The sequence below is a fragment of the Zeus faber genome, assembly GCF_960531495.2.
Source record: "Zeus faber genome assembly, chromosome: 3".
In the NCBI taxonomy this organism is placed as follows: Eukaryota; Metazoa; Chordata; class Actinopteri; order Zeiformes; family Zeidae; genus Zeus; species Zeus faber.
In genome coordinates this window covers 17,973,228-17,985,150 of record NC_137190.1, presented here as the reverse complement: position 1 = coordinate 17,985,150, position 11,923 = coordinate 17,973,228, and the positions used below count along the sequence as shown (strand labels likewise).

The window sequence follows — 11,923 nt, the reverse complement described above, 5'->3', positions numbered from 1 at the left end:
GTGACGGGGCTACAGGCAAATTAAAAGACTAAAATACACTTAACATCATTGTCATCTGGTCTCTACTTTTAGACATGTAAATGAATGGCAACACAGCGTGACTGTTAAATTATACTATTATCTCCAATGGCCTATAGCTTATCACTTTATTAGATAATAACATATTTTTAGAATATATTCATATAATAATTTGTATAAATTTTTCATATTTATTTATCCAGAACAGTAATATTCAGCAGCTATTTTTTTATTTTGTATCTATATTTCACACAGTCCTAGATTGTCTTTTAGATTGTTAATAAAAATGTATTTATTTTCAAATGTTTTTGTTAGTTGTCCATATGTGTGATTGTGTAAAACAATTTACCAACCAAGTATATGAATAAGTATTTGGCTCTGTGATCTTTGACATCGAATTGGCTGAAGATTTGACCTCCAAGTACATAGGCATTCAACCTATAAATAAAAAAGATATAATAAGGATACTGTGCAGTGGCGTGCACAGAGCATTTTAGGGGCAGGGGCGAAAGGACGGCAGGACTCTGTGGTGTGACAGGTTCAGATGGTTCATTACATTTCACTGCATATATGTATGAAAGTATGTATATGTATGTGACAAATAAAAATCTTGAAAAAAAAAAACCTTGAATCTTGCCTTTTGCTTTCAACTTTCATCCAGACTTAATCATCCGAATTAATCGCAATTGTTACTCACATCAGATGACCGGAGGTCACAACGTTATTTGGTAAGACTTAAGATCTGGTGGCTCAAAGCGATAAGTCACTGTGAAGACTGCAAGGTCCGATGCCATGTGGGCTTTTGAAAGGCATCACCTCGAGGGCGCGTTCTAAAGCGCCCGGAGACTAGGGTCCAGCGTGAATGGGACCTGGTGCCGTGATGGTTCAGATGCTGCTGTCACAGGTCTAAGTCTAGACTTTTCTATCTAAGTCCTGTTCCTTTAATCAAATGACTGGAGGAGATGACAAACATCAGTAGAACTCATTGGCTCAAAGCGATATGCTGGAAGGTGAGGGCTTAAGACCAGGGTTCGGTGCTAAGTGATCTATTGAAAGGCGGAACACCCCAAGGACATGTTTAAACGCAAACAGGCCGCCCTGCATCACGTTCTGGGTCCGTGAAAACACCATCATGCCACTGGGTCACCTTCACACTTGACCCTGGTCTCCGGGCGCTTTGGGACACACCCTTGGGGCGCCGCCTTTCAAAAGCTCACTCGGTATTGAACCCTCAAGTCGAGGGCTCGACAAATTCAATGAGCGGGGTCTTCAATCATTTGATTAAAGGAACAGGAGTTCAATGGGAAAAACAGGACTCGAACCCATGACAGCAGCACTGGAAGGTCATGTCTCAAATATCACACCACCAGCTCACTTTTAAGCACATCCTTGGGGTGCAGCCTTTCAAACAGTCGCTCGGCATCGCACCCCAGTCTTATAACTTTGAGCCGAAGTTTAGACTTGAACCTGAGCCGGCGGGCACTGGACGGCGGCATCCGAACCATCATGTGACCAGGTCGCAGTCACATTTGACCCTGGTCTCCGGGCGCTTTTAAACGCGCCCCCCGCCTGCTGGTGCCGCCTTTCCAAATTTTCACTCGGCATTGAACGCTGAAGACCTCAAACAACAGCTTATCTCTGACTGATCTTTGCCACCTCTTCCAATCGTTTGATTAAAGGAACAGGACTTGGATGGAAAACACCCCGGTCTCTTAAACATCTGGCATCTGACCCTCAAGTCCTTGATAATGTTTTCTCCAACCTTGGCTTTTGCTGTGTTCTTTCGACCAAAGGGCCGTCACGCTGAGGGGACGGTGGCCCCCCGCTGTCCACGCCTCTGACACCGCGCCATGTGCGGGTCATGTATGTAGGAAGCGTTCTGGTGTTGTGAAGAGGAAGCGTGTACTTTTCACTGCGCTTTCTACACGGCTCATGCTCCAAAGAAAACCAACAGGCCGTGCGCCTTCAGCTGGACTGGAAACCATCTTAGAACTATAAATACTCGCCATCCCAGCGGCACCTGCGTTCTAGCCGCGGTGCGGTTTCTCCTGAGAAGAGGGTTGTGTAATTAATGTAACACGTCTGGGTTTAACCGCGGGCCTGGAAACATGGTTTGATAAACCACAAGGAGGCTGTTCCTCAATCAGAACTTTAAGCATGTGAGACACAATAATTCACACACCGTTGTGCAAATAACATATAAATAGACTTAATATTTATATAATTTTTTATATTAAATTTATTTTATCTAATAAATCATTGCCAAATTCACCAGATTTGGCAATGCCATAAAAAACTAAGGAGTGAAGGCCAAGTTTGTTGAGGAATGTCCCTATACAGTATAGATAGATAGATAGATAGATAGATAGATAGATAGATAGATAGATAGATAGATAGATAGATAGATAGATAGATAGATAGATAGATAGATAGATAGATAGATAGATAGATAGATAGATAGATAGATAGATAGATAGATAGATAGATAGATAGATAGACAGATAGACAGATAGTCACATGATTTGTCCTTTCACCACACTGACTCAAATACACACACCAACCACAGTGAAGTGTGTTGATATTGTTCTCTTGCTCCACTGGCTCTCTTTCCCCGGGGACTGACACCCCACCCTGCGCGGCCCCCTGGGGCCAACAATACAGCTAAGTTTTGTTTTTCTTGAACATGGAACTGCCACAGCATCTTTTCTAAATGACTGTAGGAACCGGCCAACGTGACTTTTCTCTCCCCGAGTTTACTCAATTTGGGCAACACACACATTCTCAAAACAATGTACAATGAATGAAATGAAATAATGGGCAGCACATCCAAAATCTATATGTGTCTGTCTATCCATTCAAGACATCTGACACGCCTCAATATATCTATATAGGCAGATAATCAAGTTTTTTGTTATTAATATCGGAAGAAAAACAATTGTCATGACTCTTGAGGTTGGATGTTAATATTGGGGATTTCCGATGAGACCCTGCGTCTGGTGTTGGATTGGTATCTGATTCGTAAATGGCATCCCTAGTTATTATCACAACTTGCTCTCGTCACTGCAGAGCTCGCTATCCTCGCGACTGTAAAGTCCGTAAAAGATCATCTCGCATAAAGGTCTCGGACGGAACCTCCATCTTTCCTGCGATCGGTGTCCGCGCGGCCGCTTCCTCTTTTCGAAGGCAGAAGTTGCGTGTTGCGTCGGACGCGTCTCTCTCTCTCTCTCCCTTCCTGTCCGGAGGCACCGTCAGGCGGCCGCGGATCGCCGTCCCCCGGGAGGCAGACAAGGTGACGCAACGGCCCCCTGCCTCTTCACCCCCGACCGGGACCCACGCCGGCCGTCTACGCGGCCTCCAGACGGGTGGGGGCTGTCTGTCCGGCCTCTAAAACGCATAGTGATACCAGAAAATATGAGAAGCGAGTTTGGAATGTCTACAAAACAATTGACGGGAAAGATTTCCGTGTGTCGATGGCACTTCTACCTCTTTGTCCCACTGATTGTTGTGGGTGTCGCTCCAGTTCCAACAAGGTCCCTACGGAGGGCTTTGGGTTGGATCGGGTATTGAAAACAGATTATAATCTTCATTTCCCAGTTGCCCGTCCACCTGCCTGACGCCCCCGAACTGACGCCCCCGGAAAAAAAGTTCTCTGGACTTTCCCAGTTCCTCACCCGAAACCTGTCGCTCTCAAACCATATTCCTCCCCCGGGACACGAGTTATTATTACATAATGCAATCTGTGCACAGCAAAACACAACTTTAGAATCTTTTATTTTTTTGGAGGGGGATTAGGGCCCCATGTGAAGATTATATTTGAGTTCTGACTTTAACGTCAGAACTCAAATACATTTTTCACATGAATCCGAATCCGAATCCGTAGTTTAGCAAGGCTGCACACTCGGTATTTTTTCAAATATGAGTATTAATAAAATTATAATGGGTCTTCCGAGGCTGTTTTTTTTTTTTAATATATATTTTTTATATTTTTGTATTGATTTAGATCTCGACCGGATCGAGATCTAAATCAATACGAAAATATACTTTTCTATAAATTAACAACCTTAGCACATTAATCCTACTTAATTGTATAATGTAATTGTATAATTCATAGTCAGAAATACACTCATAATTTACAACTAATACCTTATCAGGGTTTTATGGAATGTAACAACGTGCTTCGGATTAGGGAGAACTTCACGTTTACTAGAACATACACACTTGTTCAGTTCACGGTGATTTTAGAACGATTCCTCTTTATGATTCTCATATCCTTGAATTGCTGCTCGTTGGGGGAAAGAGCCGTAAACGAGCCCTCGCTGTTATACCTGAAACACGTTATGGAACAAGTAAGCAGATGTCGTGTCTGTTGCGTTGGTTTCTTGTCTCTAATGGTTTAATGTGGGAAGCCTCAGAGGCCACAGAGTGCTGTTGCAACACGGAGGCGACCACACTGCAGACAATGGAAATGGCAGCACATGAAAAAAAAGAAGCACGCGTGCCAATACTTTGTACATAAAGTTATTTGTTACTTCAAGGTTTGTGACCAGAACCTTGAATTCACGTAATAGATCAATGGTAATAGATCATTTTATACCTGGTGACGGGGCAAAACAATGTTGAAAACAAGAATAACAGTGTTAAATTAAATTAAATTAAATTAAATTAAATTAAATTAAATTAAATTAAATTAAATTAAATTAAATTAAATTAAATTAATATTTATTTCTAAAAGGATATTAGTGTTTGTCTCGTCCTTCTTTCTTTCACCAATTCTGGGTTGTACCATAATAATAATAATAATAATAATAATAATAATAATAATAATAATAATAATAATAATAATAGGTCCTGAAACACATGGTGCTGGGAGACGCAGACGTGGTTTCCTGTGACAGTTTCTGAAGAAAGTTCCTGTTCTGTAGAACAAATCACAATCAAACCCCCTCACTGCGGCATGCACGTACGCACGCACGCACACACACACACACACACACACACACACACACACACACACACACACACACACACACACACACACAGACACACACACACACACAGACACACACACACACACACACACACACACACAGACACACACACACACATTAGTAATAACAGTATATATTGTTGGATAACTGAGAGTATTTGTTTCAGTCAGCACGCATGTGTGTATGTGTGTGAGAGAGAGAGAAAGAGAGAGAGAAAGTGTGTGTGTGCATGCGTGTGTGTGTGTGTGTGTGTGTGTGTGTGTGTGTGTGGATGTGTGTGCACTTCAAAATATACTGTAAAGCACAACACGCCGGCTGTGATTTATTCCAGTGAAAGGGTCATTTTGATTGTTTGTCCTCAGTGAGTCACTTTGGCATCATGGGTTTTCTCTCCTTTCTGACTCATTTTTGTCTTTTCACCTTTGATTTGTCACACAAAATCACAGGGAATATTCCAAAAATTCATATCCCTGTAATACTGCAAATCCATGTTTAGCATTTAAGTGGGATAGGTCATTATTGTTACATCATTTGTTTTTGCCTAATGAATTGTATAAAATAAATGTATACATGTATTATAGAAATATAGAAATTCCTTTATGTAAGAGTTATTTGTCCATGTTAAATTCAATTTAATAAGTATTTATTTACATGGACATTCATTTTGACTTTAAAAAGGTTTTTACATACTCAAATAAAAAACAAAATGAGAGGCAAGATTGATTTTGGGAGGATGTCAAAATGTAGATTTTAATTCAGACAATCAGCAGGATGAAGTAATCAAAGATAGTAAAACCTATCAGTAATATGTATAAAACCTATGCAACTGGAAAACACACACACACACACACAAAAACATTTATCAAAACACCTGTTTATGTACACTTCAAAATAGAAAAATATTAAAGCAAAGGTTTTTTACATGGATACAATTTTTCTCGCTCTCGCTCGCTCTCTTTGTTTGCCTAAACATCGACCCAACATGGACAAAACAACAGCAACAAAATTTGAACTTTGAGAACTAAATAATCACCTGATCGTTTTCACGCGTTGGGTGTGAAGCGTGAGCTTTAACATGATAGATGGGGAAAAAAAAGAAAAAAAAAGAAAGAAGAACTTTGAGAACTAAATTATCACATGTTGTCTTCAGTGATATTTTAGAATTTCTGAGAACTACGGGCACTCTACTAAATGTCACCAGTCACTCAGCAAAGCTTCCACTCTTGTGGTGCGAGGCCGCGGACCTTGTCGGGCGCTCGCTCAGGCCGTGATGGGCACATTGTCCCGGTATGACGCCGTCCTCTGGGGAGCACTGTAACTGCACAGGTCCTGGTAGATGCGGGCCATCTGGTCGCTGGCCGCCTGATCGGCGGGCTCCAGCGGCGGGCTGGAGCAGTAGGACTGCGGCCGCCGCATGTTCACCGCCTCCAGCAGCTGCTGACAGTTCACTGCGGTGATCTGACGCACGGGGGTTGGAAGGTGGAGGTGAAAAGGAAAATTGGGATGAATTTTTTATTTCTAATTTTTTTATTACTCTGTTCGATAAATGAATAAACTAAATCAGCATTGACTGGATAGCCCAAGTGAAAAAATATATCATACTTGAGTGTGTTATCTGAAAGTATACCTTAGTATACTTTTTTCTGAATTCACAATTTATGTAATAAAGTTGTGTGAAAATTAAATTGACTTGTATGTAGTGTCTCAGAAGTTATACTTAATACATACATACATTACAAATATATTTTTTGCCTGTTTTTGGTTACTTTTGACACACACTTCTAACAAGTGTGTCTATACTAAAGTACAGCTTAAGTAAAGCAAATGTACATTAGAGATATAAAAGTGTAGTGTACTGTACTGTCCTGTACATTAATGATTAGTAGTTTAATGATACATTAATGACACTTCAATATATAAGTTCAAGTGGGTAGAAATATACTTTGAAATATACTTTCAGCATGGAAAAAGATACTTTGTTTTTTCACGTGGGATCTCATGAGGGGTGTGGTGGACTCACCTGGACCAGGATCAGTTTGCTCTTGGTGGTGCTGAGGTCACGGAGCTCCTCTCCAAAACACAAAGTCACAGTCGGGTCTGGGGCAGAAAACTGGCCATCCTGGTACAGATGTAGAGCTGGACACAGTGGTTGAAGAAATTTAACGCAAATATCAAATTGCATGCAAATTAAAAAAAAAAAAAAGGGTTAATTTCCAGATTGAGGTGATATTGTAGTGGTCAGTATAAATACGCAGGGATTTATGAAAATGCATTATTTTATAAATGCATTGCCAAAGATGTTGTAAAACCCAACCTGAGTGATAAGCAATAGAAGGTGAAGCTGTTCTCTTAATACTGGATTAATTTATTTGATTTAGAAAACAGATTTATTTACCTTGCATATAATTTGCGGCATGCTTCTTATATTTTATTTATTGTTTTATTTGCATTATCTTTTCTCTTTTTGTGTTGTGTGTTATTTTAAAAGGGTTTTAAATTAACTTAAATAAATTAAATTCTTTGCACTGTACTCTGTTGAATTTCAAGCATGTTAAGCTGTTTATTAAAATGCAATATGTTATATAAAATAAAATGTATTATTATTATTATTATTATTATTATTATTATTATTATTATTATTTGTAGTAGTAGCAGTATTATTATGATTGTTGTTATAATTATTAGATTTCCTTTATTTATTCATTTTACCTAACCAAAAGAAAACCATAGGCATAAACAGTGTGGATGAGGTCTGGGTGTGGATCTCAGGAGGCTACAAGACTCACCTTGGACGAACCTGACTGTGTCAAAGATCTTCACCACCGCATCCCTCTCCAGTTTGCAGGCCACGGAGCCATAGTGAGGCCCGGCCTCACTCGGCCCGCTCCAGAACACGCGGCTCTGGCACAGCCTCTTGATGAAGATGCCCTCCCTGTTGGCCCGGACCAGCACGCCCCTCTCCAGGTGGCCCAGGAGCTTGCACGTGACCTGCCGCTGGCGCTCGTGCTCTATGAGCTCGGCCGGAGGGAAGTGGATGGTCTCCATGGTCTCGGAGCTGTAGATGGAGCCACGGGCCAGATGCTGCTGGGCCGGGGAGATCCGACACCCCTCAGGGTGGCACGCCAGGGTGCTTTGGATCAGCCTTCCGCCATAATAGAAGCTGATCATCATCTGTGAAAAAGCTGTCCGAAAAGAAAAGACCCGGTAAGCATCTTGGAGGGTATAATAAGATGCTCCAGTTGTCATATATGTAAATAAAACAGTATTTTGTTCTATGACATCATATCAATACCTGAGCTGAAAGAGCCCACTGGGGGGGGGTCTTGTTGAAGTGGGAAGGCTGTGGATCACAGAGATAATAAAGAAATAACCAGGTCAGCACTGTTGTTGTGGGTTGAATAACACTTGTGTCCAGGAGACCTTTGACCAGTAGCGGACCATGCATAATAACATAATAATATGTTATTACAGATAATAACAGAACAGAAAAAAAAGTCTGAACTCTTGAAATTGAACTATTTACAGTTGAAGTGTGTTTTTATTCAGAAGGTTTGAGATCCTGGACATACACGTGTCTTTATCGAACGAGCTCCAAATCAGTGCAGCATATTCCACGCCTTTGCCAAAGGAAGTTCTCCGGGAGCCCGTCTTTCATCCTATTGCTCGACCCCCCCAAACCGATCACAACAAAAAAAAAAAAACGACCCGCGGACAACACTTAGAAGTAGCCCAATTCCACGGGAAAGCCGCTGATCTGGTGAGCCTGGTCACTGTCCGTTTAAAATCAGGCCCTCAATCACGGCGTTTTGGCCTCCCGTCTACACGAAAGCTGCGTTTTAAGTCACTGAAGGTCTCTCCGACTTTAGTAATCGGGCCCATACAGTATTGTGTATGAATATTTTGAAGAAGCTCAATACGCATGCTGCTAATATTCTTCTGCCGTGTTTCACGTCAAGTATGTATGCGTTATTACCGCTCCCTAGTGGCGTGAAATGCACATGTGATTGTTGTCGGGTTTTCGTGTGGACGGAGGATCTTTTTCAGTGGGCAAAGTGGATATTCGGGAGGTGTTCTCTGAGAAGTCTAGCATTCATTTTCCACCTGGAGCGGAGAAACGGAGCAGATCAGGAAACATTTGTCTGGACACAGACTCCGGACCTGAGCATCTGTAGCGCATCTGACCAGACCGACTGAAAAAACAGTTCATTGTATTAATAATTAAGACACATTTTCTTCATTCTGAGACATATTAGGCCGTCGCCGAAGGCCTCGAAGACGACCGCGGTCCGCCATGGCCTTTCACCAAACTCATGGGTCAGATCTGGTTATTTTGCCACATCGTCAGAAATGAAGCTCCTCCGACTCTTTCAAAGAAGTCATGTCCTTAGTCAGCAGCGCAACAGGATGTTGGCCAATCCATCCCGTTGCAGAACGCATCAGTCAAGTAAACAACAGGCGCTTGTCTTCTGGGGGTGCAGTGTCATGTCATTGAGCTTTTAAAGACACTGAATCCAAAACCCAAAAAAGGAACTAAAAGAGCCTTATCAGGGGATATCGAATGGCAAACAACTGACCACACCGCCATACGGAAATAATGCAGACGCTTTACTGTGAGTGAATGATTTGAATTGGAGAAGTGTGTGTTGCTGTATGAAGGAATCGGGGGGGATCTCTTACCGGTGATGCCGCCCCGGGGCCAGTACCCTGGACTGGTCTGGATGCTGCAGTGCTCCTCCTGGGGAGACTGGCTCCTCTTGATGATGGCAGGGTAGTCGTCATTGGACACCTGCTGGGGGAAGAAAAAAAAATACAAAAAAACGTCAACAACCCAATACGTCTTTTTCGAACCTCCGCTATATTCACTGCTGACAGTAGATGGTAGATGGGTGGTCGAGGGAAGCGAGAAAGCTGACCTCTTTGATGAGCTCTTCTATTTCAACGGAGCTGCAGTCCATGTCAGTGATATCCGTCAGGGCCATCGTTGTGCTTTTACCTAAAAGCCATAGGTTTCAGAGGTCAACTTTGACTTTTGATGAGCAATAGCGATCCAATTTGACCATGCATTGAGGCGAAATGTCAGGAAACACTGATCTTTTACTTAAGGTGATCTCCAAGTCCTGGGATGATGGAGGTCACATCTTTAACTTCATAGGAATGAAACTATACTCCCGCAAAACACTAACTCACGTTTTTGCTCTTCATCGGGCACAATGCGGTAGACCTTGTATGGCTCAGAGATGTCCAGTTGGGATCTCTCCGTCACCTCCTCAAAGTCGGGGCTTTTATTCAGGGCACAGCGGAGCCTGGTCTTCCATGTTGCAGGCTCAGCCTTGTCCCCCTCCTTGAACTTCCCTTTAAAAACCGCCCAGGCCTGGTGAAAGACAGAAAGAAAGAAAGAAAGATGTTTGGCTGCACGGTAAGATAAATATTTGAATAAAAAACGCAACCAATGAAACAATTTATATGTAATTGAGTGTGAGCTAATTCACGAGATCAATTTGCTTTTACGTTTTTTTTAATAATTCATTGGGGATGAACAGTGTCTATCTATCTAGATCTTTATCTATCAACAATAACTTCTATACATTTACAGTTATACAGTTATATATCCTCTAGAATACAAACAATTCATTTTGAATTTAATAGAAAAGGGAAGTACATTTGTACATTAGACTACAGTCCTGAATGACAATAAAGATATTTTATTCTATTCTATTTGAAGATGTGTTAATTGTAATAGATCTAATATTCATATTAAGGATTAATCATGCTGTAAAACAGACCGAGGGTTAAATTTACTTAAATGACAAAGTGACTGTTCTGTGTTGGGAAATAGATCCATATATGTTGTTTCGCCGAACCTTAAAAATGGAGGCATCCACCTCCTGGTTGTAGTCCTGCTTCCCTGCGTGCTTCCAGGGGATGCGGAACACCGAGTGGGTCTCATCCTCCCACTGCAGCCCAGAGTACTGTCCACTGTGGATCTGCTCCATCAGCCACTGCTTGAGCCTTCGACCTCCAGGGTTAGACATCCTGAGGGGGGGGGGAATAAACAACAAGACATTTAGAGGCGTCCCTGGTCTTGTTGGCTCACTCCTTTTCAGGCTAACCCCCCCCACCCAGGAAAAATAAACAAATAATAGCTTACACACATATAATAATAATAATAATAATAATAATAATAATAATAATTATTATTATTATTATTATTCTTATTATTATTATAATTATTATTTTAGATCTTTTTTCAGATAAAATGTAATTTTTGATATTGCAACATTTCATACAATTATTTTATCTGTATTATTTTATCAGATTATTTCATTAAACCTTAATTTAACATATTACAACAATTACATTAATTTTTTTATGAACATAAATGATATATATTTAAAATATGTCAGATATATAGTACATCAGATTTTCTTTTATTTATTTTCATAAAAATCTCATTTTCAACATTCAAAACGATTTCGTTCCATCTTTATGTCCAATTTTACATTCGTACACACATGTATGTATGTCACACCTAAGTGTACAAGCATTCCAAATAACCCATTCAATCTGCCTCGGATGTTAACACATCCAATTGAAATTGACCAAGAGATACTTGTGAAAATGTGAAAAACACACACACACACACACACCCACACACACACACACACACACACACACACACACACACACACCTTTCTGGGCTCCCCTGCCTCTGCGTGTTATTCCGGCGGTCAGAGGGTGGCGGCTCCCTCCGCGCGAGTGAAGCGCGGCTACCCGCGAGCTTCTTTAATGAGCCCGCGGCGTCGCGGAAGGTCCCAACCAATCGGCTGCCCGCTGGCGCACGGGCTCCTCCCCACCCCGGAAGCGGCCTTCTTCTAACCGCGGCGATTTCCAAGAAATCGCCTGACCGGTACGATGGC

At 41.6% G+C, this 11,923-nt stretch overlaps 1 protein-coding gene across 2 annotated transcripts; it reads right to left on the bottom strand.

Moving 5' to 3' along the window:
• Positions 1-5,729: 5,729 nt before the first annotated feature.
• irf8 (interferon regulatory factor 8) lies at positions 5,730-11,752 on the bottom strand. 2 transcript variants are annotated; one of them, XM_079997136.1, is made up of 9 exons: positions 11,696-11,752; positions 10,868-11,039; positions 10,194-10,377; positions 9,920-9,999; positions 9,684-9,795; positions 8,299-8,346; positions 7,793-8,188; positions 7,027-7,142; positions 5,730-6,464 (listed from the first exon to the last, which is right to left on the bottom strand). In XM_079997136.1, exons 2-9 carry the CDS (start codon positions 11,036-11,038, stop codon positions 6,267-6,269), a joined length of 1,305 nt encoding a protein of 434 aa, XP_079853262.1. In that variant the 5' UTR covers position 11,039; positions 11,696-11,752; the 3' UTR covers positions 5,730-6,266. The 2 variants fall into 2 exon arrangements, with proteins under 2 accessions (XP_079853262.1, XP_079853263.1); XM_079997137.1 differs by having other exon boundaries at positions 9,684-9,792.
• Between the last annotated feature and the right edge of the window lie 171 nt (positions 11,753-11,923).

Excerpts from the sequence above, each read along its gene's own strand:
- irf8 (XM_079997136.1), bottom strand. The coding sequence starts at position 11,038 with ATGTCTAACCCTGGAGGTCGAAGGCTCAAGCAGTGGCTGATGGAGCAG. Across the intron at positions 10,378-10,867 it reads TGGATGCCTCCATTTTTAAG|GCCTGGGCGGTTTTTAAAGG; the intron begins GTTCGGCGAAAC and ends GTCTTTCACCAG. Across the intron at positions 6,465-7,026 it reads GCAAACTGATCCTGGTCCAG|ATCACCGCAGTGAACTGTCA; the intron begins GTGAGTCCACCA and ends CCCGTGCGTCAG.